The sequence below is a fragment of the Schistocerca gregaria genome, chromosome 1 (genome assembly GCF_023897955.1).
Source record: "Schistocerca gregaria isolate iqSchGreg1 chromosome 1, iqSchGreg1.2, whole genome shotgun sequence".
Classification (NCBI taxonomy): Eukaryota; Metazoa; Arthropoda; class Insecta; order Orthoptera; family Acrididae; genus Schistocerca; species Schistocerca gregaria.
This window is the reverse complement of record NC_064920.1, coordinates 302,426,198-302,449,962: the sequence shown is the minus strand read 5'-3', so window position 1 is coordinate 302,449,962 and position 23,765 is coordinate 302,426,198. Positions and strand designations below refer to the sequence as shown.

Here is a 23,765-nt window from a genome sequence, read left to right as displayed (position 1 = left end):
TTAATGCAGCTACTGGGTATGACATTCACAGCAGATGACTCAGAACACTATTGAGCACTCATTGGCAGTCAGTGAATGTGTGACTATTCTGGAGAATCTCTTGTTACATTACAGCAAGCATATAACTGATGTTCAATGAAACATTCTTTTACAGTGCTTATAGCTCATCTTATGTACCTTCTACACTCATAAGGAATTTCATACATGCCTGCCTTTCATAAAAGCACATCATCCTTCACAGATCACAGAAGAGCTGCTGTCATGGTCGGTGGAAGGAAGATCACATCCACTTTATTCTTCTTCATAACTCTTGCAATTTGTGAAGAAGTATTTCCCACATATTGCAGAAAGGCTGTAGAGTTGATATCTCTCTCTTGTTGCTCTGCTTTTGGTTGGTCTTGTATTTTTTACTGCAGAGCTCTCTTAATTTGATGTTTTGTATATGCTCTCTTAAGGAAAATTTCTTCCAGGTGTACCAGTTCCCTCTGTAGGCTGTCAGTGTTGGATACTGCATAAGCACAGTAAAATTAAGTTTTAAGTAACTCAATAGTTTGTGAAGAATGATGGCAGCTAGAGGCATGCAAGTATAAACCAGTATGGGTGGGGTAATGGTAAACACAGTGTCATAAAATCCCATCTTCCTATCGTCGAACTAATACATCCGAGAATGGCAGAAAGATGCTCATTTCCTGTTCCATGGTAAATTTTTATGTTTTTATGAATGGAGTTTTAGATAATGAGATTTTTTTCAAGTTTTAGATGTTCACAAAACTGACTCAATTTGTCCCTGCCATGTGGTCAAACTATGAATGTGTCTTTGATATATTTCCAGAACACTCAGGGGGTGGGGAGGGGGGTGGGGGGGTGGGGGGTGCGACTTATAAAAAATATTGGGGGAGCTCATACTGCGGGTCTTACCCCCGGGAAATTTTCCAAATCTTAGATGAAAAAGAGTGAGTTTTTTAAAGCATTTTAGAGTCATATGATCAACATTAGAACCCCAAAAACTGGGCTCTCGATAACTCGACACACTAGGAAACTCGACAAGCCTGACATTTGAAAAAAAGAAACAAAACATAAACACTTACAGTATTTTTGTAAAAAGCTAATTTAATTTACAGCAATAATCATGCTTATGACTATTACAGAGCAGTGAATATATAGATCTGGAAAGACTGAAATTATATTTAAATAAATCCTGAACTATCATTAAAGGAATAAAACATAAAATATTGCTGTCGCACAGTAATAGCACTTTCATTAATAAGTGAAATAGCTAATTTAAGCTTACTTTGAATAAGGGTCAGAGTTCATTTAAATAAAAACAAGTTCATGCTTTAATACAATTAATAAAGTTAATACAGTATGCCTAATATGTTCAGTCAGAAAGTGTGTAAATAGCAGGTTTTAATTGGGTCTAACACCCTAAAAAATTTAAGTATTTGAAAATAACTAATACAGTACTGTAGTAATACAGTACTAAACTAGTACTAATATTTCAAAACTGTAAATTTAACATTATGTATGTATTTAATTCTCTATTTTTTTAAAGATTTTTTACTATTGCTCTAAATGCCATTATTAGGGCTACAGTGTCTTTAGAAAGGTGTAAATGTCGACCATCTGACTGGATTACTGAATATGAAATTTTTGACCGCAGATATGACTTCTGACACCTAAGGGCGCTAAATGACTGTTCTGCTGTTGGTGTTGTGATTGGAACTATGTGGAGAAGCTTAATGCACTTCACTATTTCACATAACAATTCTCCAACTGCAGGCTTTTGTGTAATGTACTTTCTTACATCACACATGTTTTTTTAAGACCAGTTGTTTATTATTAGCACTATCGGCTAGCATACTCAAGTGTCTCAATGTCTATGTCTCTCAACGTCTAGGTAATTTTTGAAAAACTCAGTTGATTTTTCTAAATGTGTTTCACCTATGGTTACTAAAAGCAAACTTCAATGACGTGTGTGAGTCTAGTTGAAGCAAACCGCTCAGTAAAGCAAGACTGCACAAACTTCTATGTAAATAGCTTTGTAGTATTCCTTTGGAGTTTTGAAAGTGTGTGGTGAGCTGGCTTTGTTGTTTTCATACTTCTTTGGTATACTTCAATTCCGGGGAAGCAAAGGATCATCAACTTGTGAAGGTTTTTCTTTTCAAAATAATTTTCAAAAGTGTTCAGATCACGCCTTCCATTCAACATACAAATCATGCCCTCATATATTTCTTCTAGATCAGCAACACTTAGATGAGGGCATTGAATTTTTTCATTGACATCCTCCACTGGGTTCACTGCATGGCAATAAAGACGTAAAAAGAAATAAATTTTGAATTGTAACATTGACTCAAGGTAGCCTGCACATCTGCAACCTGCCTCTGTTTTGTCCTCTGCAGAAAATGTTTCAAAAAGCTCTAGAAGTTCTTCAAAGTTTTTCAATATTCTCAAGATACTAAAAGCTCACATAGTAGATAAGAGTCAGGCAAAGGGGCCATAGACCAGCTTGGTTGTTGGCGATCTCACAGCATATGCTTCTGAAAAGTACCATCCTTTTGTTGGATTCCCTTTTGGTGTTTATTAAGTCTTTGGCTAAAGCCATAATATTCCTCATAGACTTGAGATGGTGGAGACTGTCTACAACTGCCAAGTCTAAACTGCGAGCAGTGCAGTACACATAACGTGCTTTTGGTTTTATATCCAAAATAAACTTTTTTTAGTCCTTTGAACTTACCTCTCATATTTGAGGCACCATCATCATACCACTGTCCTCTTTAAGTTATCCATTGACAAATCAAGATAAGCAAAAACGTCTTCTAAAATACTAAACAGAGTCTGTGATTCAGTGTTGGCGGGGAGGGGGGTCTTGGATAAGCCAATGAAGTCTTTGTTGATGATTAAGGAATCATCAACAGCACGAATACAAAATGACACTTGTTCGTGGATCAAAGAATCACTTGTTTCACTAACCGTAATAAAAAATGTTCAGTCTTCTTGATTGAAGCCAATACCTTTCTCAACACAGACTTTCCTAGTACATCAATGATCTTGTTTTGAATATCGTGGGATGTCCACTTAAACCCTGAACACCCTAACCAACTAACGAATCTTTAAACTCAGGTATGTCATTCTTTCAATGTTCCAACATCTGGGGAAAAAAATAAATTAAGTTTACATCTTCATGCCCTCTAATTGCTAGTTCTTGTTGAATTATTTCAACAATTGTACAGTAGTAAAAACTGTCTCAATAACCTTTCTCCGTATCACTAAATGTTCATTCAATTGGGAGGCCACACTTCGGTTAGTGATAGAATTTAGTTTCAGTACACCTCCTTACTACGTAAACATATTTTCATGAAGACGGAATTTTTACGAAGCCTTTTTCCTGTTAGAAAACCCTATGGAAGTAAATGCATCTTCTTTTTTTTGAAGATAATTGTAATAAGAGTTTTAGCATTTGCCTCTTTGTACGTTAGGCAAAAAGCTTTTTCAGTAAATGCTTCCTATTCTAGCCATGTATATTTGATCAACCAAGACTTCTGAAATGATCTTTCCTTACCGGATTGTCCAGGTTTTGGCTGTGAACGGTTCTCGCCTGAAGACGACATAACTGTTGGAGGTGGACTTGCAGTGCCATCAACTTCTAAGCCTGCCATTTTGGTAACAGATTTATCCATTGCATACTTAATTCACAAGAAACTAAGAGAGTAATGTAAAGAAATAAAATATAGTTATACAAAATAGTTCACTAGACACTAAAGCCGGAACACTAAACACTTCTGCAGCATGCACTGAACGAAACTATTCACACTGAATGACTGAGACAGCAGGGAGGGCCTTATAGAGCTGCAGCACCATAATGTCTTGAAGCGTCAAGGCGATGAGAGGCAGGACGTTCCAGGCGCTTCTGGTCCAGTCCTTTTGATATCGCTGCAGCTGCAGTGCTGGCCCACCGGCGCCAGACTTTGCCCAAAGGTTTGCGCACTGCGGCAAATTCTAAGTATGCCTGCAGCACCCAGGTTTGCACACTAGGACAAATTCTAAGTATGCCTGCAGGACCCGTAAGACTATCATGATTCACACCACTCCTTTTCAGTTAAGCTGCTTACTGTCGTGATAATTATTTGTTTTAACTCATTACTGAATCTATTTTAAAAGGTAACTATCGTCAAACAAGGAAAATAAAAAATCCCAACATAATTTTGTGATTTTACAAAGCATAATATAAGTAATAATATTCTTAAATAATTGGGGGGGGGGGGCCTCCGCCCCCAAAGCAAATTTTTGAGGGGTCTCTCGGGCCCCCTCAGACTCCATGGAGTAGGCACCTGTGAGAACACTGTCAGTTTTAAAAATGCAGACCTGAGTGCTTTTTCTTCAAAATCCTTCATAAATAAATTAGTTACCATGGGTGAGAAATGACTGTCCACGGTAACACCATAAATCTGTTCATAATATTGGCTATCAAATGAAAAGTAAGTGAAGGTTAACACATGCTTTACTAATGCCATTACATCTACTTCAAACTTGCTGCTAATCAATGACAGAGAATAACAATGGGTGCTTTAGTGAAGAAGGAAACTATGTGGAAGTAGGCCAATAAATCAAAGCTGTTATGTTTCAAAGTGTTTAATCTACTAATAAAACCTGTTGACTTATGGATATAATGTTCACTTTTACCTGCAAAAGGTCTCAACAACAAAGTTAAATATTTGGTCAACCAATAAGAAGCGACATTTACATCTCACTATTGATTTAAACGTCAATGCTTTTATCATCTGCCCCAAGTGTGGTTAACTTACATCTTCTTCTGAGCCAGTCAGTCTTATGATATGTTGTGTCCTCAAGTAAGTTGTACACTTCCTCTATGTAGACATTTCTAAGCAGCTAAACTGTGGTATTACCCTTGCCTCCTGGAAGAATTACCATATGGGAATTGTTCTGGTGTTCGCGAGGTGCACTTCTTTCAGACAAAGATATGTTGCTTCTTCACTCCTTATTCCTTCAGCTGCATAATCAGGTGGTTTTCTAATAGCTTCTTCAGTTCACAAAAGATATGGCAAGGGTTTTAGTGTAAGAGCAAAAATGAAGCTCTTTCCTAAAGCAACCATCGCTGAATTGTCCAGATACTTACTCGTTACATCTTCTGAGATCTGTGAGGGATACTTTTATGAAAGGTGGTATACAGGGTTTCCCATTTATCTTGACCACCCTAAATAACTGTTTGACCAGATGCAAATTACAAAATGTTTCAAGCAAATGTTCTTTAGCCGTAGCCGTAAGAAGTTGTCTATCACTATATTCAACAACTCCAGAGGACATGCAGGAGCATATCATGCTTGCTTGTAATTCTCTTTAGCAGGCAACACTGGAACCAGTAAATAATTCTTTCATTCAATGAGTGCACCAGTGTATCAGTGTCCAGGGTCACCACTCTGAGCAACTTTGAATGTTCTACTCCTGGGCAATGGTACAGGAGAGTCAAAGTCGATTTTGTGTTATGATTTTACTTGGTTTTCATTTGTTTTCTGACAACTCAGCAAGTGGATGAGTTTGTGATCATGGGCTCAAAGTCAATGTTGTGTTATGTGATTAACAACATTGTGTTTCAGTGAATGGTTCACTGTGATACATTTTTGAATAGGTCTTTAGGAGAGGAAATGAATTACCAAATAAAAAATACAGGGTGCCATTTAATAAAGTAATAATGCTGTTCATATCTTTGTAAAAAACCAAATCTACAACAAAGGCGATCATGCTGATTGATGTACCCCTGACAGCTGAAGAACATTTGCTTGAAACATTTTGTAATTTGCATCTGGACAAACAGTTATTTGGGGTAGTCAATATAAATGTGACACCCTCTATACAAAACTACTTATGAATTAAAAGGTAAACAGGACAAGTTATATATCTTGTAAAAGAATGACGCAGTTTACACCAGCAATACACTCACCTACAATGGCCCAACAAGTTTCCAGTGGCTGAATATTGTATTTTCACTGGTCATATCATCGAGTACAGGAATGTCAAGATACTGGCCACAGCCTAATCCTACTGGGATTCAGGGGTCAAGGAAGCTGTGGAAATACAGTTAGCAGAGGAACTGCTCAATCAAAACCCCCTCGTTTCATGTCTGTGCTCTCGTAGGAAATATTGTTCTAGGTCCAACATATGCCATCCATAACAATCAGCCAAACACTTCATAAGCACTGGCACAATGTTGGATTGCTTGGGAATGTTAGGGCAGGCATCCTCATCAGTCACTCACTCCTCACCACCAAAAGGGAGGACTGATGTATTGTGCACTAAGCATACTGTAATACTTTCATATCTGCCTCTGGACCCGTAAACAAGTGATGAACTCACTTCAGCATTCTATGTCGTCCCATCCCATTGGTCAGAGAGTAGCAGTGGCCAGTTTAGGTGATCACTGTCCCGTGGGTAGGCTGCCATTAACATGACAATGCAAATAGCATTTTTGGGAGGCTGTTCTGTCTATGAAGCAAGGAATGCTGGTGAATGACACTGCATTGCGTTCAGTGAAAAATCATGATTCTGTACTACCCAGGATGACCATTGTTGGCGAATACAGAGGCAACCTGAGGATAGATTCCATTCTTCTAGCACTTTTTGAGAGACAGAAGAGTCACTTCTGGTGTTGTGGTGTGGTGTGGTGGGGTGTGGGTATGACTTCAGGTCACAAATGGTAGTGATTGGGGGAACTCTGATGGCAGGCTAATGGTATGTGACAGATATCCTACATCCTCACATGTTACCTCCCATGTGACAGTATCATGGTACCATTATTCAACAGGATAGTGCTTGTTTGCACACACCACATGCTTCCAAGTACTATGTGTGTGATGCTGAGGTACTGCTGTGGCCAGCAAGATCCTGAGATCTGAGACGGATACAACAAATGTGGGACCAGCTTGGACTGCAACTCTGTCCCAGTGCCAGTATCCAGGATTTTAAGGACCAGTTACAACAACTGTGCACCAGCTAGCCTCACGAGAGGATACAAGGCTGGAATGCTAGTGAATGAGATTGCATTGCGTTCAGTGGAAAATCGTGATTCTGTACTACCCAGGATGAGCACTGTTGGTGAGTACAGAGGCAACCTGAGGATAGATTCCATTCTTATAGCACGTTCTGAGAGACAGAAGAGTGTCACCCCTGGCGGTGTGGTGTATAAAGTATAATATCACATACCCTCTCATCCTGTAAAGTTTAATTTAGTATCCTCCTTGCTTCTGGCCACTTTTCTTTTCTCATCAGGCTGTGTCATTTTATCCCTGAAGGATGTTTATAACTGGTCATCATGAAATAAAGTTACATGATCACAAAGAAAACAAACAGTATGAATTATAGAGGAAATAAGTCTGTAAAATCAAATGGGGATGATAATTTTCTAGGCTGTATAGCAAACACAAAACTTTTATGAATGGACTCCCACCTGAATTGTTATCAGCATTAATTCCTTAGTTAAGGAATAATTCTGTATGACCCATTTACAAAACATGAAAGCACACTACAAGCTACAGAAAAAGGACACAAGAATAATAAATAAAAATATTAACTGAATTTCCTGTAAAGATCTGTTCCAAGAACTGGGGTTTTAACAGCATTATCTGTGTTCACACACCATTCTATTCAGCACATGAAGAACAACATCCTCAATTCTCTCTCAAACAGCAGCATTCATGATCAAGGAATGACTCAGATCAAATTTACATAAAAAAAAAAAAAATAGAAAACAGCATTCTAAACAAAGGAATAAAATCACACAATAAATTGCCCCCAAACAAAAATATTTAAAACCTTGGTTAAAGCATGTTGTTGTGATTTTCAGTCCAGAACAATAGTGGATAGAAAAGCTTCAAGGAGGAGGTGCTAAAGATAACTTAAGCTACCTTTACTTTTACTGTAATAAAAAATAATCATGTCACACGCAAAGTTTAAGAAAGTTTTATTTCAACAGATTGTACACTTACACAAGAAAATGTCATCTTATGATACAACTAAAGTTACAATTGCGGTTCTCTTCCTTAAATGATGAATTCTATGTGCCTATTCTTCCTGGCAAATTAGTTAATTACATCAATAGGACAATCAATGTCAGGATGAGTGTTCAACAGAACTAAGACATTAAGGTGATCCTCCTCCATTGTTGACTTCAGCCATGTCTTTGTATGCCACAATGTTGAAAATCTGCTTTCTACTGCAGCAATAGATGCAGGTAGACAAACAAATATTTTGTACAGTGTGCAAAGTAGGATAGTCAGATCTAGGACAAACAGACAACGCTTGCATAACAGAATCATGATCATTAAGGGCGTTTATGGTAGTTTGCCTGTATTGAAGAATCTCTCCCACTAGTCCTTTTTTAACAACAAAACAGTAGAATATTTGCAACTTTTCTCAAACAAATCCGAGAAAGAATAACGCATCGATACCACTAGAATGGCCACGGCTTTTCTCGTAGGTATGTGTTACTATCTATGTGCCAGACAGAAACATATGAAATACAATGATGCGCATGCACATCCTACATAGGAGAAGTACAACTACTTGATAACTCGATTCAGTTGAGACAACTGATGAAAGAAACGAACGAATAGCATGCAAGCTGCCTGGCGGGGGGGGGGGGGGGGGGGGGCAAAGTGGGCAGCTCCACATGGGGAGGGGGGTGGAGGTGTGCACCCCCCCCCTCCCCATGTGTGTACGCCACTGGTCCAAAAACTGGTTTTAAGCAGCTCTCCATGCTACTCTATCATGTGTACGCTTCTTCACCTCCGAGTAACTACGGCAATCTTCATACTTCTGACTCTGTTTAGTGTATTCATGCTTTGGTCTCCCTCTATGATTTTTACCCTCCATGCTTCCCTCCAATACTAAATTGATGATCCCTTGATGCCTCAGAACATGACCTACCAACTATTCTCTTCTTCTAGTCAAGTTGTGCCACAAATTCCTCTTCTCCCCAACCCTATTCAGTACCTCCTCATTACTTATGTGACCTACCCATCCAATCTCCAGCAGTCTTCTGTAGCACACATTTCAAAAGCTTGTATTCTCTTCTTGTGTAAAGTACTTATCGTACATGTTTCACTTCCATACATGGCTACACTCCATACAAATACTTTCAGAAAACACTTGCTCAATCTTTACTACTCAATGTTAACAAATTTCTCTTCTTCAAAAATGATTGCATTGCCATTGTCAGTCTACATTCTATATGTTCCCTACTTCGACAATCGTCAGTTATTTTGCTCCCCAAATGGCAAAATTCATCTACTACTTTACATGTCTCATTTCCTAATCTAATTCCCTCAGTGTCACCTGATTTAACTTTGATTACATTCCATTATCCTTGTTTTGCTTTTGTTGATGTTCATCTTATATCCTCCTTGCAAGACACTGTCCATTCTGTTCAACTGCTCTTCCAGGTCCTTTGCTGTCTTTCACAGAGTTACAATGCCGCTGGCTAACCTCGATGTTTTTATTTCTTTTCCATGGATTTCAATTCCTACTTCAAATTTTTCTTTTGTTTCCTTTATTGCTTGCTCAATATACAGATTGAATACCAGGTTACAACCCTGTCTCACTCCCTTCTCAACCACTGCTTCCCTTTCATGCCCCTCGATTCTTATAACTGCCATATGGTATTTGTACAAACTGCAAACAGCCTTTCGCTCCCTGCATTTGATCCCTGCCATGTTAAGAATTTTACAGACAATATTCCAAACAACATCGTCAAAACTTTTCTCTGAGTCTACAAGTGCTAAAAATGTAGGTTTGCCTTTGGCAGTCTTCGCCTTCGGCAAATATGCCTGCAAAGCAAATATGTTTCTCAACAGATACCCGACTGTTGTAGTTGCAGCTACTGTATGGCTATCTATATCGCTGAGGCACACAAGCCTCCCCACCAATGGCAAGGTCTATGGTTCACGAGAGAAGGAGTTGAAGCATATCTCTTCAATGATTCATACTACAAAATCAAGGATTATTTAGGTAACATAGAGCAGGGAATGGTAAAAATTACCATAATTGAATAATTAACAACTGACATTGTATTGTAAACTGTCTTAGTTTAATGAGTGATGATGATGAGGTCTCATAGTCTGACGTGTGTAGGGAACAATGCAGGAGACCTGTATCGCCGACTAGGCACGGTTGTAGTGGCGGTGGTTTGCCATTGCCTTCCTCTGACCGTAACGGGGATGAATGATGATGATGATGATGATGATGATGAAGACAGCACAACACCCAGTCATCCCGAGGCAGGGAAAATCTGTGACCCCACCAGGAATCGAACCCAGGACCCCGTGTGCAGGAAGTGAGAATGCTACCGCAAGGCCACGAGCTGCAGAGTATTACTGCAAAATTACTATGCCCAGGATCTGCGATGATAATTATAACCACATGTAGTGCTGTGTAGTGTTTGTGTGTAATTTGGGCAGAGACCAACCATGTTATGCAAATTAAAAGTGTACAAGTATTTCTTTTAAAGTGAAAGCAAACTTGTTACTTTGGGGTGTCTGGTAAATAGTCTTCGTCGTTATCAAGAGCCGGAAAACTATTTCTGTGGTTAGCCAGAAAGCAATGGAAAACATAATGATCATAATTTCCAATCCCCAAGTCTACATTACTCATTGTGGTCACTGAAAGAAAATGTTCCTGCTGTCAATTTACTCAGTGGGATCAGGAACAGTGACTATAAGTAATAGTTTTAAGTTTAAACTGACTGATATATTCAGTGAAAGTTCACACACACAAAATATAATAATATTCCTAATAATAATAATAATAATAATAATAATGATAATCACCATCATAATGTTCCTATCTGAATAGCACTATTAACAATTCGCCAGTGACCTGTAAGGAAAGTTCCATGTAAAATGGTCTATCGCCCTGACTTCTAATCACCAAAATTTAATTACTCACCTTAAACGTGGAAAATCATCTTGCAAATTGCCATGAAGTTTTGTCAACATTACAGGTGTACAGTCCTCAGAATTCACATCCTACTTTTACCGAAAATGCTTTTGTTAGCTATCTGGCTGTGATGTCATCTGAGGCAGCGCGTATGCACCCTTTTGACTGACACAGATGTTGATCTTGGGTTCTGGAGAAATACAGGAAGGCACAAGGCAATATTGACCCTTTGACTTATCCTGGAAGACAGGCAGGAGCAAGGCAAACCTATATTTATAGCATGTGTAGATGGAGAGAAAGTTTTCGACACTGTGTACTAGAACGCACTGTTTGAAATTTTGCATGTAGCAGGAATAAAATACAGGGAGTGAAAGGTTATTTAAAACTTGTACAGAAATCAGATGGCAGTTATAAGAGATGATAGAAATGAAAGGGAAGGTATAGTTACGAAGTGGGTAAGAAAGGGTTGTAGCCTATCTTCAATGTTATTCAATATGTACACCTAGCAAGCACAGAAGAAAATCCAAGAGGAATTTGGTACAGGAATTCAAGTTCAAGGAGGAGAAGGAAAAGAAACAGAATTACAGGTTTGCCAATGACACTGTAATTTTATCACAGACAGATACGGGAAAAGTGCAGATGAGTGGAGTGGATAATGTCTTGAAAAAGAGAGTGTAAGATGAACATTAATAAAAGTGAAACAAGGGTAATGTTAAGGTAATTAGACTAGAAAAAGACACATTAAAACGTTAAAAGAAATAAAAAATTTTGCTATTAGGGCAGCACAATAACTGACAATGGCTGAGATATGGATGATATAAAGTGCAGGCTTGCCATAAGGGTACCCAAAAACAGAGGAATTTGTTGAGATTTAACATATATTTAATTGTTAGGAAGTCTTTTCTGAAGATATTTGTCTGGAGTGCAGCTTTGTATGAAAGTGAAATATGCCCAATAGGAATTCTGACAAAAAGGCAATAGATAGGAAATCAATCTCTTAAAAAGATGTCAGAAACCTAAATCTAAATGAATGGAAGGAGATTTGAAATGCAGTTTTCTCAAATACGAGGCCAATGTTTTAACCACTGTTTCATCTCTCTTTGCAGATGTGTAACAACCACAAAAAACTAAATAGATGAGATAATGCGAATATTTAAGGAGAGCATCATTCATAACATCACTGTTTTTCATTATTTTCTCAAACTGCTTGATCAGTTTAACAATTACATAATAAAACGAAACTGTCTTTTCATAACATTATTGGTTAGATTAGATTAGATCAGATTAATACTTGTTCCATAGATCATGAATAAGACACTTCGTAATGATGTGGAACATGTCAGGTTAATAAAAGATGTCTGTACAAGATATTACGTTACACAAAATATTGCATGACACTAATGTTTAAGTTTTTTTTTTTTTTTTTTCATTAATTTATATCTAAAAATTCAGCCAATGAGTAGAAGGAGTTGTCATCTAGAAATTCTTTTAATTTATTTTTAAATGTTAGTTGGCTATCTGTCAGGCTTTTGATGCTGTTTGGTAGGTGACCAAAGACTTTTGTGGCAGCATTATTTATCCCTTTCTGTGCCAACGTCAGATTTAACCCTGCATAGTGAAGATCATCCTTTCTCCTGGTGTTACAGCTATGCACACTGCTATTACTTTTGAACTGGGTTGGATTATTAACAACAAATTTCATAAGTGAATATATATACTGTGAGGTTGCTGCGAGGATCCCTAGATCCTTAAATAGATGTCTGCAGGATGACCGTGGGTCGGCTCCAGCAATTATTATGATCACACGTTTTTAAGCAATGAATATTTTTCTACTCAACAATGAATTACCCCAGAATATGATGCCATACGAAAGCAGTGAATGAAAGTAGGCATAGTAAACTAATTTACTGAGATTCTATCACCAAAATTTGCAATAACCCTAATAGCATACGTAGCTGAACTCAGAAGTTTCAGCAGACCATCAATGTGTTGCTTCCAGTTTAACCTCTCATCAATGGACACACCTAAAAATTTTGATAATTCTGCCTTAGCTACAGACTTCTGTTCAGTGTCTAAATTATTACTGGAGTTGTGCCATTTATTGTACGGAACTGTATATACTGTGTTTGCTGAGAACCACTTAATAATTTTGTGAAAAATATCATTTTCAATTACGTCACTTAGTTCTTGGTTTTTGGTTGTTAATACAATACTTGTATCATCAGCAAAAAGAACTAACTTTGCATCTTCATCAATGTGGAATGGTAAGTCATTAATGTATATCAAGAACAGTAAAGGACCTAAGACCGAACTCTGTGGGACCCCGTACTTGATAGCCCCCCAGTTTGAGGAATCAGCTGTTGTTTTAACATTACATGAACCACTTATTTCAACTTTCTGCATTCATCCAGTTAAGTATGAATTAAACTATTTGTGCATTGGCCCACTCACACCAGTACAAAATCACAACAATTCAACATAAATTATCAGTTTTGAATGTCATCAACCATCTGTAGATTATACCCAAAAAGCAGATCATTTATGCAACAACACTGAGAAAACACACTGTTAAAGGAAGTGTTTGTGGAACATCATGGACATAAAGGTCATGTATCTGTGAAATGCTATTTCTGAGCATTATATCGAGTACTCTGCTAGCCTTCACTTATAAAACTCCATTTTCTGATGTTGTTTCTAATAAGTGTAACACTTAAAATTAAAAACACTCTTCTTGTTTACCTGCACTGTTCAATGTGCTTTTGTGCTGAATTTTCTTTGCACAGCGTAGGACAGACTGGGTGCTGCTGTTACATGTTGTCTCAAAACCTAGAAAAAATTGTCATCTTTATTAATTTTTTTCATAATGGTTATTTAAACAAAAAAATATTGTTCCTATAACACTCCACATATTTACCTGTGTTGTTCATTGTGCTCATCTGCTGAATTTTCTTTGTAAGGTGTAGGACGGAGTGCGCACTGCTGTTAAATGATGTTTCAAAACCTTGAAAAAATTGCCATGTTAATTGATTATTTTAATAATGTTTATTCTCCTGAAGAATCAATTTCTATAAACTTTTTATCATTATGTAAACAACATGTTTAGTAGTTTCCAACATGTTTAGTAGATACTAAATTAACCTTGAAACAAGTGGTGCACATTAGTCTCAAACAAAATGAAAATTGCGTAATATCCTCATATGGGATGGGGGATGACACTAACAAAAGTTTGACAGACAGGTAGTGTCACAACCTATGACTATGCTTCCTAGAAACACAGCAACAATTATGAGCAATCAATAAAAGTTCAACTCACTTAAGTTATCAATGTTTGAGTGTATACAGTACTAGCAGGTGAACACTTCTATGTAACTGTCCTGACCATGGGACAGTATTTCTGTCTTCCTTGAAATTTGTCATGAAGACACAGAAGAGTGCACATATGGCTAATTAGTAATGAAGGGAAGTGTAGCCACTGCAGAGAAAATGGTTTGAGAAAAAACAAGTACATCATTTGAGGATATCAAGGTGACATAACTGAGTTCTTTGTTATCAATATCTAAAACATTGTATTACTTTCTTTGTCAAGACAAGAACGTTTCATTCTCATTTAACATTTAGAGACACAATCTTGAGCTCATCTTGTGTGCCAGTAAAGCTGTGAGCATCCGACACCTGAGCTACGCTCGTTTTCATACATCAATCTTTCTCCATTGCAAACATGGTTTTTACTAGTTTTCGGCATCTTCCAATTGGTCTCCGTATGGTAATGTGATCATGTGGATGTTTCTAAAACTATCTCAGCATTCTAGAAGAACAACACTGACTTCTTTGAAGTAACCACACCAACTAGTGCCACTGTAGATGTAAAGTGTTTCTAGTTAGGCTTACAGCGGATTTTACAAAAAATATATCACAATGATTATTTTTTGGCTGAGAAGGAAGTTTGAAAAGAGCATTACTCAGTATTACGTAAAATTAGGGAAAGGGTTGGTGCATGGAGTAAAGAAACACATAGAGGAAAAAATTTAATCCTAGCTTTCTAGCTCTTGCTCTCTTTCTAGTGAGAGCACACACATTCACATATACGCAACCCACTCAGAACACAGTAACAGCAGTATTGATTACTGAACATTAATTACTGAAAGCAATTCCCTGAGCAGACGGAGGTGGGAAGAATGTATGGAATGAAGCACAAGACAGGGAAGCAGTAGCAGGGTAGCGTCAGGCAGATCCTTCACCAGACTGCTTAGGGGGTGCACAACAAGATGAAAGGAGTTTGGAGGGTAGAACATATAAGGGGTAGAGAGAGGTAGGGTTGGGGAGGAGTGGTGGTGGTGAAGAAGGAGATGGGGAGGGGAAAAAGTAATTCCCACCTGTTTTTCAGAGAAACTTGTGCTGTTTGAAGGGAGTATCTAAATGCCCATGTAGTGAAGCAGCTGTAGAGGTCATTAGTGTTTTGGTGTGGCCATTTATGTCAGTGGTTGTTATTTGTCATGCTCACACAGAATGCTGTATGCAATTGCAGCACACACGACATGTCACACACCTGTTTCTGTACATGGTGCTGTCTTTAATTGGATAGGAGATTCCTGTGACTGAACTGTGGTAAGAGATGGTTGGCAGATGCATGTGACAGGCTCTGAGCACTATGGGACTTAACTTCCGAGGTTGTCAGTGCCCTAGAACTTAGAACTACTGGAACCTAACTAACCTAAGGACATCACACACATCCAGGCCCGATGCAGGATTCGAACCTGCGACCGTAGCCGTTGCGCGGTTCCACACCGCAGTGCCTAGAACCGCTCGGCCACACTGGCCAGCTGTATGTGACAGGTGTTGCACCTGTGTTGATCACAAGAGAATAACCCTTGGAGAGCACGATTGGGAGCAGGCTTGGAGTAGGGATGGATGAAGATATTCTGTAGGTTGGGTTGGTGGCTGAACACAGTTTTGGATTATGTGGATGGGATATTCCTCATCTCAGGGCATGACAAGAGGTAGTCAAAGCCCTGGTGATACTGGATTTACAGCAGTGCTGGTCAGTGTCTGGTTAACAGGGTTACTGGTGTTAGAGGAGATGTGTGTTTATCAATGAGCTGGATTGGATATTGTTTGTCAATAAAGGCTCTGGTAAGGTTATTGGTGTATTTTAACACCTCCTGTTTTCTACTGCAGATGCGGTGTCCACAGGTAGTGAGACTGTATGGAAGAGACTTTTTGACAAGGAACAGGTGAGAGCATCAAAGTGGAGGTACCGTAGGTGGTTGGTGCACTTGGTGTGAATAGGAGTATTTATGGAGCCTTCTGAGAGGTGGAGATAAACATCTAGGAAGGTGGCTCATTGTGTTGAGAAGGACCAGGTGAAGTGGATTTGGGAATGGATGTTAAGACTGAGGAGGAAGGAGCACAAGTTGTCCTTGTCCTGATATAATGAAAATGTCATTTAAGAATCTAAACCAGGCAAGGGTTTTAGATGTTGACTGGAAAGGAAACATTTCTTCAGATGGCCCATCAATAAGTCGGCATAGCAAGGTGCCATAAGAGGACCCACAGCATTACCACAATTTCTTTATAGACGTGGCCTTTGAAAGAGAAATAATTGTGGGACAGAAAGACAATGAGAAAGTTTGTGTTCCATGGCTTCAAGGCCATGGGCATGAGGAATATTGGTGTACAAGGATGTAAAATCCACAGTGAGCAACAAGAAGTCTGGCAATAATGGGACAGGAAATGGAAATATGGTGAAGGAAGTGAGCAGTATGGGCCAAGGTTTGTAGGTGTTGATCAACAAAAGCAGAGGTTTGTTCAGTGGGAGAATTGTATCCAACCACAATTGGACACCAATGGGGAGACCTATGTGGTTGGGTTTGTGGAGTTTCGCGAGTAGGTAGAAGGTAGGCATGCGGTGGGGTGGGGGTTTACTGCTGTGAGGAGGTAGATGATTTTTGGAATGGGCCAAGGGCATTAAGAAGTTCCTGGAGATTCTTTGGAGATCCTTTTGAACTTCTGGGATGGGATCAAGGTCACAAGGTTTATAAGCAGGGGTGTTGGAAAGTTGGTAGCGGAGAGCCTTGAATACACATAGTAACTGTGATTCATGACCACAGTGTTAGAGCCTTTGTCTGCAGGAAGAATGACAAGATCTGGATTGGTTTACAGGTTATGGATGGATGTGTATTCAATAAGAGTGATGTTGGCCTCACTGGGGAAAAGTTTAGGAAAGGAAGGCGAGACCATGTAAGAAATGAGGAATTCCTGAAAAACAACCTGGAGATGATTGGGTGGAAGAGGAGAAGGATCACAGTTGGAGGAAAGTTTGAACTGTTTTAAACAAGGCTCTATTTGAAGTTTTGGTTGTCTCTCATCAGTGGGATGAGTAGCAGAGGATGGGCAAAGGAAAGAAGGTCTTTTATCCACCTTGGCTGAATTTGGATTTTGGAATAAAGGTGAGGCCTTTATGAAGTACTGAGACTTCTGCTGGGGTACAAACTTTTGGCAGAAAGGTTGACAACGGTGATACATGGCGAGTATTTAGGAGCAGTCCATTTCATGGAAGGTGGAGGAAGTTTTTGGGGATTTGGAAGGCGGAGTAAGTCAGCAAAACACCTCTCTCCTAATCGACCAAGCCAACCATACCTTGATCCACAATTATTTCACTTCCAAAGGCCAAACCTACACACAAATTTCAGTACTGCCATGGTTACCCTCATGACTCCTTGCTATGCCAAATTATTGATGGGCCATCTGGAGGATGGTTGGATTACAAGAGGGGAGAAAGGGACCAAACTATGAGGTCATCAGTCCTTTGTTCCGAATAAAACAATGCCACAAATGTTAGAATAAAATAAGTGAGATGACAACTCAAAACAGAATGAAAGGAAAAATCACAAGAATGATGAAGAGCAACAAACATGTAAATGGACAAAGGGGGACAAGAAAACTACAGAAATGCAAGAAACGGGATGAAGAGACTAAAACAATGAAGCAGGTTACCATGACTGGCTGACCACAAGAATAAAATAGGAGAAACTAGCCACTCTGCAAAGCTGGCTGACCATGAGAATAAAATAGGAGAAGCCAGCCACTCTGCAACACACTAAAATCTCCAAACTAGAGGCACTAGGGTCGAGGACACAAAGGCACAAAGAACGTGCACTAAAACTTAGATCAAGTGATAAAACCCATCCTCACGAATAAAACGTAAAACTATAATCAGCCAATGAGACGTTGTCAGATGAAATTAGCGGCAATGAGTCCGATAACCCAAGATTTCGTTGCTGGGTAGTCAAACATGCGCCGTACCGAAACACAGGCAAGTCTGCACAGCGCAGGAGGTAAACGTGGGTTGCCCAAGCATGGCCAATGCAGAGCCAGCAGAGGACAACTGATTCCCTGTGAGAGGCCTGCATGAAAGTCTTCAGCACATTCACAGTCTCCTTAATTACACTCAGTTTGTTGTACTGTTATGCCATTCCGTCTACAAAAGCTGAAACACTCTATGGCATAAATAAGAATGCAGATCAGGTTCTGAGATGCCCATCTCTAGAAGCAGTTTCCGTGTAGCCTGTTTGGCCAGCCTGTTGGCAAGATCGTTGCCTGGGATGCTGATGTGTCCTGGGATCCACACAAAAACTACTGAATGATGGGACTGGTCCAGGGCATAGGTGGACTCCTGGATGCCTGGATGGATGCTACCAAAGGATTGCAAGGGTAGCACTGGTTGCTAACTTTTAGGCTCAAGCCACAATGAAATGTGTGGCGGCCCCTGTATTTAAGCGGCAGAGGTCGAGTTGTGACAGTAAATTTTCGACATCTCTGCCTCAACCAGTAAGCACGGTGCCACCCCACAAGGGGCTAAGGGTGTTAAAATCTCCCAAAAGTAGGAAAGTTTTAGGGAGTTGATCAATCAGTGCAGCTAATACATTCAGGGGTATTGCACCAGCTGGTGAAATATATACATTGCAGACAGTTATTTCCTGTGTTGTCCATATTCTGACAGCCACAGTTTCGATTGGGGTTTGAAGAGGCACAGTTTCACTACAGACAGAGTTTAGGAGATAAACACAAACTACACCTGATACTCGATTATAGTCACTATGGTTCCTGTAATCTCCCTTATAGCCGCGGAAGGGAAGGGTTCGCATTGCTGGGAACCAGGTTTCCCAGAGGGCAATGCAGAAACAGGTGTAAAGCTTAACAGTTGCGGTGGCTCAGCCAGGCAGTGGAAAAAATTGCCACAATTCTACTGGACGAGGACATCATCGGGAGCCAGGAAAGGCATGGAACATTCAATGAAGCAGTTTACGCCTCAGGGTCACCTGCCTGATGAGTCTGTATCATTTGTGTCTGAGGGTCCGGCGAGATCTATGTCCTCTGGGGACACAAGAGCTTGAATGTAGCGGTGGTGTGGGTGCTACCACAAGTTACTTGTTCTTGGGAGTCTTCTTTTTCGATTCCTCGTGCTGTTCCTTGGGTTTCCCTGGCTGGGAGGACTTCACTGAATCAGCCTGTGGGACTGAGGATTAGCGTGAAGACCTACAACCAGCTGCTTTTGGGCTCTTCAGCCGCTGGCAGGTATCATCTGCCCCACTAGCAAAAACCTGGGAAGGGAGTGACCAAGAGACCTATTTCTAGGGAGAGGAGCTGAAGAATATGTACGCTTCTCCACCTGATAAGTGAGGACTGACGTCCCGGATGGTTGAGGAGGTGTGCTCCTTCAGTAGGCGGTGCAGGAGCAACAGTGAGGGAAGTGTTCCTCACCATCAAAGGGACAGGTGTAGTCTGCCTGTTCTGAGAGGTGACGGGAATTCAAGGAACTGATGGGGTAACAACTGTTCTCGTAGAGGCAGCATATGAGGAGGTCACAGCCACAGGATATAGGCGCTCAAATTTCCTCTTAGCCTCAGTGTAGGTCTGTTGGTCCAGGATTTTATATTCCATGATTTTCCTCTCTTTCTGTACACTTGACACAGATGGGAAGTAGGGCACATGGAGTATTGGGATGCAATGGATATCCACAATATCGACAGGTGGGGCTGGAAGTACAGCAGGAAGACATATGGCCAAACTTCCAGCATATAAAGCATTGTATTGGGGGAGGGACATACGGCTTGAAGTCACAGCAGCAGACCATCACCTTGACCTTCTCGGGCAATGTGTCACCCCGAAGGCACCGGTGGCTACCTGGTTATCCCTCGGACCCCGATGGATACATCGGACGAAACGAACACCTCGCTGCTCTAAATTGGTGCACAGCTTGTCTTCAAATGGCAAAAGAAGGTCCCTGTCGAACATAATACCTTGGACTATTTTTAAGCTCTTATGAGGCGTGATGGTAACAGAAACATCCCCCAACTTGCCCCAAGCGAGTAATGACCATGACTGGACAGAGGATGCTGTTCTTATCAAAAACACAAAGAGCGCATTTTGGACATGCCCTCCACATCCCAAACTTGTCCTCCTAATGCTCCACAAAAAACTGAGGCTTCATGGACATGAAAGACTTCCCATCAACTCTCGTACATACGAGGTACTCAGATGAATAAGCTTCACTCGTCCTTAGCCTGGCATTCCTGCCATGGTATGGCCAAGGAGGAGAACAACTTGGGTCATATTTCTTGGCATTGATGCTAGACTTTGCCGGCTTAGAGACTGCAGGCGGCAGACCACCAGCAAGAGATGACGTACTATGCTTCATCTATGTGTCATCCGCCCTGATACCACCCACTCCGACCAGGGGCCCTCCCCACGAGCGCAACCCAGCCGCAGTATAGGCCACTGCCAGGGAGTTCCGATGCCCCAGGGTGATGGGCATCTACACCTTGTCATACATGGGGAGTTAACGGTGCAGGCATCAGCATAGTGATCCCTGTGTTGTCAGGGGGGGGGGGGCTACAACTAACAGGGTGCAGACTGGCTATTGTGCTGGATATGAGGTGAAAAGAAATCCATGGTAATCGTTGGCACAGAAAGTGACACTGCATAGGCAAGGTGGAATGCGATGACAAGAAAGTGGGCTAAAGATCTCAATGCATGATGGATACGATGCACCATGTAAGGCGCTCACTCTTCAGGAAAATTTTGGAAAATGGAGGTCAAACCCTACAGGGGACCATCGCATAAAGGCAGAAATGTGAGAGACTCCTTTTAGTTGCCTCTTACGACAGGTAGGAATACCTCAGACCTATTCTATCCCCTGGACCCGCAGGGTGGCCGTCGGAGGAGGGGGGGGAGATTCTTCCTTCCCAGTCAACACCTAAAGCCCATTGACTGGTTCAGGTTCAACGATGACATTTTCATGATCTTGGCTCATGGAAAGGACAACCTGTGCTCCTCCTTCCACATCTTAACATCCATTCCCAAATAAACTTTATTTGGTCCTTCTCAACTCAAAAGGTGACTCACCTTTATAGATGTTGATCTCCACCTCTCAGACGGCTCCACAAATATGTCCATTCATACTAAGTGCACCAACCACCAATGCTAACTCCACTTTGATGCTGTCACCTGTCCCGTTTTAAAAAGTTTGCTCTATACAGCCTCACCACCCCTGGACATTGCATCTGCAGCAGAAAGCTGCCCAGCTCATCCATAAACACACATCCTGTGCCGTCTCCTCCTCTGACAACAGTAACTGTATTAACTCCTCTAATTGCCCAGAGCCACCCTGGCCTTGAAAAGCTCAATTACTTCCTTCACTAGTGCTCTGACTACCTCTCGTCATACCTCAAGATGAGGGATATCGTATCTACATCACCCAAAGTAGTGTTCCACTGCTGACAGAACCTACAGAGTATCCTTGTCCACATCTACTCCAACCATGCTAACAACTCTGCACTCCGTGGGTCATTCTCTTGTGGTCAACACAGGGTCAAGAACTGTCTCATACATCCACCAACCACCTCTTATCACAATCCAGTCACATAAATCCCCTACTAATAAAAGGTAAGACCGCACATGAAAACAGCCCTGTAGCAGATATGCTGCAATTGCTGTATAGCATTCCATGTGGGCAAGACAAGTAACCAATTGTCCATTCACATGTATGGCCATGCCGAACTGTGGCGAACAGCAAACTTGATCACTCAGTTGCCTAACATGCTGCACACCACCAGACCAATGACTTAAAAGCTGTTTCACTACAATGGCCATTTGTATACTCCCTTCCAAAACATGTTTCTGAACTACGCAGGTGGGAATTCTCTTTTCTGAACATCCCACTCTCTCATAATTCCCTCAGCCTAAGCCTCTGCTAACTTGTTTTCTGCTTCCTCAACAAATCTTCTCCCTTCTCTCCTATGTCCAAACTACTACTTCCCCATCCAGATCATGTGTTGCCTTCTCTCACCATACTTATTCCATCTACATGCCTCTCTCCCCATGCCCTCTTTTCCACCCCTCTCCCTTACTCTTTCCTCTCCTTGTCTCCCCGCCCTCTCTCCCACTCTTGATCACTTATATGCTCTACCCTCTGAACTCATTTCATCTTGATGTGCAGCCAATGTGCCAGCTGACAAAAGGATGCCCTCACACCACTCTCCTACTCCCACTGTACCTAATGTGTATTTCCGTAGCCCCACCCCCATCTACCTCGACAACTATTTTTGATATTTAATAATCAGTCTCACTGCTACCACATGAGTGGGTGTCTGGGTTGTAGTTGTGGTGTGGTGTGTGTGTGTGTGTGTGTGTGTGTGTGTGTGTGTGTGTGTGTGTGTGTGTGTGTGTGTGTGTGTGTGTGTGTGTGTGCACGCGCGTGCGTGCGCTCAAAAGTTAGTGTTAACTGTTTCCTATAATGTGTTTCTGAGTGCCACACACCAATCCTCTATAGCAGTGGTTCCCAATCTTGGGATGATTATCCCAGAGGGGTAAAAAGAAAAGGGTTCAATTCTGTTTTGTTCATGAAACTAAATTATTTTTAAAAGATCGTTAGGGCTTCTCTTTCTTTTTGTCAACTTTCTGACTGCTTTGATGCAGCCTCCCACCAACTCCTCATCTGTGGGAACCTTTCATCTGAAGAGTAACACTTGCAACCTACATCCTTAATTATTTGATAGATGTATCCCCATCTCATCTTCCGCTAAAGTTTCTGTCCTCTACAACTTCCTCTGGTAATATGAACATGACTCCTAGATATCTTATCACATTTCCTATCATCCTGTTCCCCCTTCTTGTCAGTATTTTCCACACATCCCTTTCCTTGCCGATTCTGTGAAGAAACTCCTCATTCCTTACTTTATCACTGCACCTAATTTCAACATTCTTCTGCAGCACCACATCTCAAATGTTCCTATTTTCTCACAGCCTATGTTCCAGTATCATACAATGCTGTGCTCCAAATGTACATTCTCATAAATTTTTTCCTCAAATTAAGGCGTATGTGTGATACCAGTAGACTTCTCTTGGCCAGGAACATCCTTTTTGCCAGTGCTATTCTGTCTTTTATATTCTCCTTGCTTTGTCCATCATAGGGTTATTTTTCTGTCTAGGTAGCAGAATTCCTTAACATCATCTACTTTGTGATCCTTAATTTCGATAAGTTTCTCACTGTTCTCATTTCCGCTGCTTCTCATTATTCTCATCTTTCTTCAGTTTATTCTCAGTCCATATTCTGTACTCATTAGATTGTTCATTCCATTTAACAAATCTTGTAAATCTTCTTCACTTTCACTGAGGATAGTAATGTCATCACTGATATCTTTCCACTTTGAAGTTTAATCCCACTCTTGGACTTTTATTTTATTTCCATCATTGCTTCTTCTATGTACAGATTGAACATCATGTGTGAAAGACTGTATCCCCCTCTTACACCCTTTTAAATC

The 23,765-nt window shown here is 40.6% G+C and overlaps 1 protein-coding gene across 5 annotated transcripts in view; it reads right to left on the bottom strand.

The window, feature by feature from the left end:
* The window catches only part of LOC126342225 (involucrin-like), a 257,264-nt gene that overhangs the window by 49,113 nt on the left and 184,386 nt on the right, over window positions 1–23,765 (bottom strand). For 3 of the 5 annotated variants that reach the window (XM_050001838.1, XM_050001836.1, XM_050001839.1), the window contains 2 exons: window positions 13,859–13,945; window positions 13,684–13,770 (listed from right to left, as the gene is read on the bottom strand). The exons of the other annotated variants lie outside the window; for them this stretch is intronic. In XM_050001838.1, the coding sequence (XP_049857795.1) occupies window positions 13,684–13,770; window positions 13,859–13,945 (174 nt within the window). The remainder of the gene's footprint in view (window positions 1–13,683; window positions 13,771–13,858; window positions 13,946–23,765) is intronic. 5 annotated transcript variants of the gene reach the window in all.